This window comes from Gymnoscopelus braueri (genome assembly GCF_963280865.1).
Source record: "Gymnoscopelus braueri genome assembly, chromosome: 3".
NCBI classification, from domain to species: domain Eukaryota; kingdom Metazoa; phylum Chordata; class Actinopteri; order Myctophiformes; family Myctophidae; genus Gymnoscopelus; species Gymnoscopelus braueri.
Window position 1 is genome coordinate 1,873,273 of NC_137612.1, and position 9,083 is coordinate 1,882,355.

General features: G+C 47.1%; 1 protein-coding gene across 4 annotated transcripts in view; it reads left to right on the forward strand.

The window, feature by feature from the left end:
* The window catches only part of LOC308082817 (sodium channel protein type 8 subunit alpha-like), a gene marked incomplete at both ends in the record, with an annotated part of 120,421 nt that overhangs the window by 55,769 nt on the left and 55,569 nt on the right, over positions 1–9,083 (forward strand). For 3 of the 4 annotated variants that reach the window (XM_080424842.1, XM_080424841.1, XM_080424839.1), the window contains 4 exons: positions 1,117–1,398; positions 4,856–5,221; positions 7,028–7,160; positions 8,645–8,883. In XM_080424842.1, coding sequence (XP_080280968.1) covers positions 1,117–1,398; positions 4,856–5,221; positions 7,028–7,160; positions 8,645–8,883 — 1,020 coding nt within the window. The remainder of the gene's footprint in view (positions 1–1,116; positions 1,399–4,855; positions 5,222–7,027; positions 7,161–8,644; positions 8,884–9,083) is intronic. The other variant, XM_080424840.1, reaches the window with a different exon arrangement.

Here is a 9,083-nt window from a genome sequence, read left to right on the forward strand (position 1 = left end):
AAAATGAATGGTAGCATGTAGCTTTGTATCTTCATGTCTCTGGCTTCCATATAAAATGAATGGTAGCATGTAGCTTTGTGTCTTCATGTTGCTGGCTTCCATAGAAAATGAATGGTAGCATGTAGCTTTGTATCTTCATGTTGCTGGCTTCCATAGAAAATGAATGGTAGCATGTAGCTTAGTATCTTCATGTCTCTGGCTTCCATATAAAATGAATGGTAGCATGTAGCTTTGTATCTTCATGTCTCTGGCTTCCATATAAAATGAATGGTAGCATGTAGCTTTGTGTCTTCATGTTGCTGGCTTCCATAGAAAATGAATGGTAGCATGTAGCTTAGTATCTTCATGTAGCTGGCTTCCTTACAAAAAATAATGGTAGCATAGCTTTGTATCTTCATGTCTCTGGCTTCCATAGAAAATGAATGGTAGCATGTAGCTTTGTGTCTTCATGTCGCTGGCCTCCATTGAAAATGAATGGTAGCATGTAGCTTTGTGCTTGGTCTTTGCCATAAACACACACACATGTCTTTGAAAACCTTTCAGGTGAGAAATAGAAAATGCATTATAGAATATGAATATTGATTCATATTTTGTTCAACACTTCCTGGCATACTCGCATGAAGCGCTCTCATTACCGTTTCCATTAAGTTTCTTTATTAACTCATTCAGTGCCAGAAAAAAAACATTGTCTATAGCCGCCAGTGCCAGCGATGTTCGAGTGTTTTCACTCACCTTTAAAAAAAACGTAGAATATTATTCTTCACAACGATTGACCCGCCGATGGCTTTAAAAGACGTAGGGGGATCTCGTGGACTCGAAGAGCTCATAGTTGTGGCCGTTTGAATGAGGGGTGGTTCTAGCTCTTAGATCTTGTAGATCTGCCATTTTCAAAAGATTTGTATTTGAAAACTTGAAATGGGACATTCTACATAATGAGTACTTTTAATGTTGGTACTTTAAGTACATTTTGATGACAATACTTTTGCACTTTTACTCGAGTAATTTTGAATTCCGGACTTTTACCTGTAACAGAGCATTTCTACATTGCAGTATCGATACTTTTACTTTAAGTAAATCATTACTGAATACTTCCTCCACCCACCCACTGCTCTCTAGGCCGCGGCCATGCAGACCTCGGCGGGCACGGTGTCGGAGGCGGCGCTGGAGGACGAGGGCGGCGGCCATCTGTCCCGCTCCTCCTCCGAGGTCTCCAAGCTCAGCTCCAAGAGCGCCAAGGAGCGACGCAACCGCAAGAAGAAGTGGCGCCAGAAGGAGCAGGAGCAGGAGAAGGGCGACAGCGAGAAGGTGGTGAAGTCGGAGTCGGACGACGGCAGCAAGCGGAGCACCATACGCTTCCCCGGCAGCCGGCTGGGGCGCAAGACCTCCATCATGAACCAGGTGCTACCCCCAGTGTCCTGCTATGCGTCCCTATGTCTACGATGCGTTGTTTAAATATACTTATAATGTACTTATAATCTGCTTATAACACCGTCTAATTATGGCTATAAGGACTCGTTAATGCTCACAACGCTTCATGACAATAATCATAACGCATTATGAAACTATTCTATGATAACTTATGAGGTAAACTGTTATAATTGTGTCTATGATCTTTTAAAGCAATACATGACCACTTATAGTGACTTATAATGACAGTATCATGCATTTTAACACTGATTACAATGCATTATAAGGGTGACTATTATAAAGCATTATAACATGATTGTCTTACAACTATGATAATTATCATAGGATGCATAGACAGTTTCATTATATAATGGTTTATAATGTATTATGACTGCATTATGAGTGCTTCTAACTGTAATTATACAGTGTTATATGCATATCACAATGCATTTATACTTAGACCTTATAAGTCATTGTATAATTCTTTATAATGGGTTATGATTATTGTTATAAAGCATTATGAGTATTTATGAGTTCTTATAACTATAATTATACAGTGTTATAAGCAGATTATAATACATTAGAAGTATGTTTATAATGCATTAAAGACATGGCATGCATAGCTAAATCTTTTGAAAATAGACGATCTACAAGCTCACAACGCGTCGCAACGTGACATGCTGTGAGCTTGCAGATCTGCTATTTTCAAAAGATGTTGATACATTTCATATATAATACATTGAGAAACATTCTGCTTAATGAATACTTTTATTTTTGGTACATTAAGTAATTTTGATGCCAATACTTTCGTACTTTTACTCAGGTACATTTTGAATTCCGAACTTTCACTTGTATTTCTACATTGCAGTATTGATACTTTTACTTAACTCTTTAATTGCTAGAGTACTAGTGTAATAGTGGGACGCTACTGCCAGCGAAAACAAGCGATTTTACCAACCTTTGAAATATCATGGAATATTTTCCGTGATCGCTGATCGCCTGAAAAAAAAAAAAAAAAAACGGTCGGGTAATCCGTTCTATAGCTGTGGCCAGTTGAATGTGACTTGCAATCACGGAAAATATCCCATGATTTTTCAAAGGTAGGTAAAAACACTCGCTGTCACTGGGGTTAGCCTGGCGTAGCCAGACTATGTCACTGGGGTTAGCCTCGCGTAGCCAGACTATGTCACTGGGGTTAGCCTGGCGTAGCCAGACTATGTCACTGGGGTTAGCCTGGCGTAGCCAGACTATGTCACTGGGGTTAGCCTCGCGTAGCCAGACTATGTCACTGGGGTTAGCCTCGCGTAGCCAGACTATGTCACTGGGGTTAGCCTGGTGTAGCCAGACTATGTCACTGGGGTTAGCCTCGCGTAGCCAGACTATGTCACTGGGGTTAGCCTGGCGTAGCCAGACTATGTCACTGGGGTTAGCCTGGCGTAGCCAGACTATGTCACTGGGGTTAGCCTCGCGTAGCCAGACTATGTCACTGGGGTTAGCCTGGCGTAGCCAGACTATGTCACTGGGGTTAGCCTGGTGTAGCCAGACTATGTCACTGGGGTTAGCCTCGCGTAGCCAGACTATGTCACTGGGGTTAGCCTCGCGTAGCCAGACTATGTCACTGGGGTTAGCCTCGCGTAGCCAGACTATGTCACTGGGGTTAGCCTCGCGTAGCCAGACTATGTCACTGGGGTTAGCCTCGCGTAGCCAGACTATGTCACTGGGGTTAGCCTGGCGTAGCCAGACTATGTCACTGGGGTTAGCCTGGTGTAGCCAGACTATGTCACTGGGGTTAGCCTGGCGTAGCCAGACTATGTCACTGGGGTTAGCCTGGCGTAGCCAGACTATGTCACTGGGGTTAGCCTGGCGTAGCCAGACTATGTCACTGGGGTTAGCCTCGCGTAGCCAGACTATGTCACTGGGGTTAGCCTCGCGTAGCCAGACTATGTCACTGGGGTTAGCCTGGCGTAGCCAGACTATGTCACTGGGGTTAGCCTGGTGTAGCCAGACTATGTCACTGGGGTTAGCCTCGCGTAGCCAGACTATGTCACTGGGGTTAGCCTCGCGTAGCCAGACTATGTCACTGGGGTTAGCCTGGTGTAGCCAGACTATGTCACTGGGGTTAGCCTCGCGTAGCCAGACTATGTCACTGGGGTTAGCCTGGTGTAGCCAGACTATGTCACTGGGGTTAGCCTGGTGTAGCCAGACTATGTCACTGGGGTTAGCCTGGCGTAGCCAGACTATGTCACTGGGGTTAGCCTGGCGTAGCCAGACTATGTCACTGGGGTTAGCCTGGCGTAGCCAGACTATGTCACTGGGGTTAGCCTGGTGTAGCCAGACTATGTCACTGGGGTTAGCCTGGCGTAGCCAGACTATGTCACTGGGGTTAGCCTGGCGTAGCCAGACTATGTCACTGGGGTTAGCCTGGCGTAGCCAGACTATGTCACTGGGGTTAGCCTGGCGTAGCCAGACTATGTCACTGGGGTTAGCCTCGCGTAGCCAGACTATGTCACTGGGGTTAGCCTCGCGTAGCCAGACTATGTCACTGGGGTTAGCCTGGTGTAGCCAGACTATGTCACTGGGGTTAGCCTGGTGTAGCCAGACTATGTCACTGGGGTTAGCCTGGTGTAGCCAGACTATGTCACTGGGGTTAGCCTGGTGTAGCCAGACTATGTCACTGGGGTTAGCCTGGCGTAGCCAGACTATGTCACTGGGGTTAGCCTGGCGTAGCCAGACTACGTCACTGGGGTTAGCCTGGTGTAGCCAGACTATGTCACTGGGGTTAGCCTGGCGTAGCCAGACTATGTCACTGGGGTTAGCCTGGCGTAGCCAGACTACGTCACTGCGTGGATTTGAGTCTGGTGCTTCTATGAGGATTTTTTTCTCTCCAAGGGGCGGGATCAAAACGATGGCTCTTCGTTAGACCTACAACAAACTACCAATTACAGTCTCCCATATTTGAATACTGGGCCCTGATTGGTCACCCCAAACGTCGGGAGCAGTAAATGGATTCACAGCGGAGCGGTGCCAGACCCAAATCGCAAAGGGCATTTTTTTTGTTTTTGCACTGCCAGATTGGTGTGGTCCCAGTGTGTGGTCCCAGTGTGTGGTCCCAGTGTGTGGTCCCAGTGTGTGGTCCCAGTGTGTGGTCCCAGTGTGTGGTCCCAGGCTACGCTGGGGTAGACTGAAAGAACGAGCCCAATCGATGGCCTTGAAGGGCGGATCCGAACCCAGGCGCCCGGATTCCTGCGCCGCTTCCTATTGCTTCACCAATCTATGTCCCCGCCTCCCCTCCGCCTTTTTTCTTTTGTAACAATAAAAAAAGGCATGGGTTTCCGAGGCTAACGCTGGGGTGACCCCGTTACACTTATACTCTGGCAGCTTAAAGAGTTTTGTAAGAAATGCGAGTACTTTTCCACCACTGCCTCTCTCTGTCCCTCTCCTCCTCCAGTCGCTGCTCAGCATCCCCGGCTCGCCCTTCATGTCGCGGCACAACAGCCGCAGCAGCATCTTCAGCTTCAAGGGCCGCTCCAAGGACGTGGGCTCGGAGAACGAGTTCGCCGACGACGAGCACAGCACGGTGGAGGAGAGCGAGGACCGCCGCGGCTCCCTCTTCATCCCCTACCGCCGCAACAGCTACAGCGGCTACAGCCAGGGCTCGTCGCGCATCCACCCGCTGGCGGCGCCGCCGCACCCCGGGGGCGGAAAGCGGAACAGCACGGTGGACTGCAACGGGGTGGTGTCGCTCATCGGCCCCGGACCCGGCGGGCGGCTTCTGCCTGAGGTGAAAATAGATAAGGCAGCCTCTGACGACAGCGTAAGGACGTCCATGAGACACTGATACAGTGTCCTTATTAGGCATGATGCTAGGTGGTGGTGGATGCTAGGTGGTGGTGGTGCTAGGTGGTGTGGTCGTCTCCCCTCTTTTCCTTTCCTTTTGGACCCCCTTTGGACCCCCTTTGGACCCCCTTTTTGACCTTTTTGCTCCTGACTCTCCCCTCCTTCCCTTCTTCTAACGTCAGGGCTCTACTACTATACAGATAGTATGTTCTCGGCCGTTATTCTGACAATCAATTTGTTTCTTTTTTTTATAATCCAGAACATTCCGTTACATTTTTTTACGAAAAACACGATTGGAATGGAATATGACAATCGAATGTAGCCAACTAAATCGATTAGTCTGATCTAAACCACTTCAGCCCTATTTTGTACTTTGTCGCGCAACAGTGTCGTTCAAAAAATAGCACAAATAACCGATCTACAAGCTCACAACGCTACGCGTCGTGCCGTTTTAGGAGAGTTCCTTTACGTTTATAGAAAATCCCAGCACTGGTGAAGGCTTCACACTGAAATGCGTAAATTCTATTAGCTTTGAACCGTCCATAGTCCACCAATGAGACGCAGAGTGAGTAGCTAGTGAGTAGACATGATGTACAGCGTGCCACATATCATAATGAGCATTATAGGAACGACCAATCATACAGCACCAAGATGAGCTTGAAAATGGGCGAGGAGCTCCTTTAAACCACATGTGCACTGTGTGGCCATTTTGCTCTTACTGCACTTCATAGTTGGGGGGGAGGGGGGGGGGGGTTCCCAGACCCCCCTCCCTGCGGTACGAAGAAAGAGCAAAATGGCTGCTGTGTGAACATGGGCCATAGCAAAGCAAAATCTTCTCATTAATTATAGAGGGGGAAAAAAACACAACACTTCCCAACTCTCCCCACTTACTCTACCTCCTGCACTGTAGTTTGTTTTTCAAAAAGCTCAGGTCTGTTCTAGCTGTCTGTCTCCCTGTCTTCTCCCTGTCTCACCACAGGGTGCTCAGGTCTATTCTACCTGTCTCTCTGTCCCGTCTCTTTCCTGTTTCCAGAAAACAAGCCTTTATAACCTTTTGTTGTTCCTCCTGTGTAACAGCATTCCTCCTCGTCGTTATCCTATATCTGGCATGGAGGTCTTCTCTCTCTCTCTCTCTCTCTCTCTCTCTCTCTCTCTCTCTCTCTCTCTCTCTCTCTCTCTCTCTCTCTCTCTCTCTCTCTCTCACACACACACCCCTTTTTATTGTCTATCGATCCAGTTGCTTTTACCTCCTTTCTCCATGAGTCCAAACGTTTAGCATGGTGTCCAGCCGGGTTGGAATGATGTCTTGACTCTTTCCGGTTCCTTCTCCTTTGATGTGCATGCAGAATGCATGCGGTTTATAAACGTTGCTTAGTCATGATGATGATGATGATGATGATGATGAGGGTTTATGGATTATTATGGTTATGGATTATTATGGAATGAGCTGAGGAAGGGCTTTTAGATACAGTGTGCTATGTTTTTTATTTTCTTTAGTTTTGTTAAGTCTATTGTATGTGAGGCTGTGTGGCGATGATTACAAAATAACGCACAAAGACAAGGAATCCATCCTCGGGTTGTTTTGGAGATTTAAAGTTGCCTGAAGAAGGTCTATACATATACGGTCGATATTTTGTGTTTGGGTTGTTTGGCCGGTTGTTGCTTTCTTTCATTCAGAGAATTAATGTTGCAAAAATAAAAATAAAACATCTGTGAAGATCTGGTCTGACTATTTAACGTGTCCTGTGTCTGACTGCCGCTGTGTCTCTGTGCGCGTCCTCAGACCACCGAGGCCGAGGGCAGGAAGAAGCATTCGGGGTCTCTGATGGTTTCGGTGGATCAGCTCAACTCCTCCATGAAGGGCAAGGAGCACGCCAACAGCCAGATGAGCGTGGTCACCAACACACTGATGGAGGGTACGTTACATACAGTACAGTACAGTACAGTACAGTACAGTACAGTACAGTACAGTACAGTACAGTACAGCACAGCACAGTACAGTACAGTACAGTACAGTACAGTACAGTACAGTACAGTACAGTACAGTACACACCACTGACACATCTGACACAACTAAATCCACTGACACACTTACAGTACTGCAGTTGTCAACCTTTTTCAAGTCAAGGACCCCCAAATCTTTTCCGTCCTGGGAGTCAGAATGCGTTGGCTCATGCAGAGTCCTTCTAAGAGCAGTGTTGTTGTTGTTGTTGTTGTTGTTGTTGTTTTTTAATGCCTGTGTGTCCTTTATTTTCATCCTAAACGTCACACTGACAGAGGAACGTTCAGTGACAAACACTGTTGGCTCATATTTATTTTTCCTGACATTCAGAATAACGTGCAGTTACATTTAACGTGTTGTATTACCTGATCATCTGATGCACGTTTCAAGTGACGGCGAGACGATTTTCAAACACGCACTGAAATGAACTGACTCCAATTGGGCTCAAAAATTGAACAAGCGGTGGTATGCTTTGGGAAAATGGTTGCCAGTAATGTCAAGTTTACTCAGAGACATTGTCAGGGTTCTAAACGTGGTCCCTGACACAAAAACGTCATTAACTCTTGCCTTCATGTTCTCATACATACATCGCCGGCAACACACCTTGTGCTCAAATGTGATCTGCTTGGCACTTTGTAACGTTGGTTCTAGAACGTCGATTAACTGTTTAAATCCAGCGTTCTCCACCACTGAGAAGGCTTGCATGTCACCTCGACTGCATTCGTTATTTCTTGAGCGCGACCTGCGGGTCGAATGATGTGGGAGTTTGACATTGTTGATCATTTTCCCGAACAGATGGGGAAATGAAAGGTAATGCAGACTGGACGCTAAAATGCAACACTACCAACTCGTCTGGCGGGAGTGTCGGTTCCTTTTTTTCCCCGTCGGATGCACGCGTGCGCATGATGCAGAGAGAAACAATGTTCTTCATGTAACGTATCAGACCTGATGAACACTCAAAATAGTCAAAACGTTGTTTGTAACTAAATACATTTTCTACTGGGAGCTACAGCGAACTTCCCTTCCTTTCCTTCTGCAGAGAGAAACAACAACAGTGCCTCGTAGCTTCCCTCGGACGTGCGCATTTCGCGGGAGTAACAGAAGGAAATAACGCCAGAATCGCGATACGGCTTGTATTTTCAATACACTGTATCGAACGTCAATTTCGATTCATTATCGATACGTATCGAGTATCGCGACACCCTTAGTATGTTGCGTTGTATATTGTTTCCGATGTGTAAAGGACTGTGAAATCAAATGCCTCTGGCACAATAAAGGCTAACCTAATCTAATCTCACATCTGATTCCTTGCTGTTCCTTTTCCTTCTCTTTGTTGCTTTTTTTCTCTCCCTCCCTCTCTCTCTCTCTCTCTCTCTTCCGTCTTATAACCAATCACAGAGTTGGAGGAGTCACAGAGGGCGTGTCCTCCTTGCTGGTATAAGTTTGCTAACACGTTTCTGATCTGGGAGTGCTGCCCCATCTGGCTGAAGCTCAAACACGTGCTCTACATCATCGTCATGGACCCGTTCGTGGACCTGGCCATCACCATCTGCATCGTCCTCAACACCGTCTTCATGGCTCTGGAGCACTACCCCATGACGCCCCGCTTCGCCGAGGTGTTGTCTGTGGGCAATCTGGTGAGTGAAAGTAGTTATAGTACCCCATGGCAGAGTCCTGCAACGGGCCGGGTACCCGCGGATACCCGACGGGTACCCGCGTTTGACGGGTGAAAACGGGTGAAAATGTTACTTTGATAAGATCACGGGTACGGGCACAGGCGGTACTGAACTAATCGCGGGCGGGTATCATTTTATTGTGAAAATCAGAGAGCACTGTT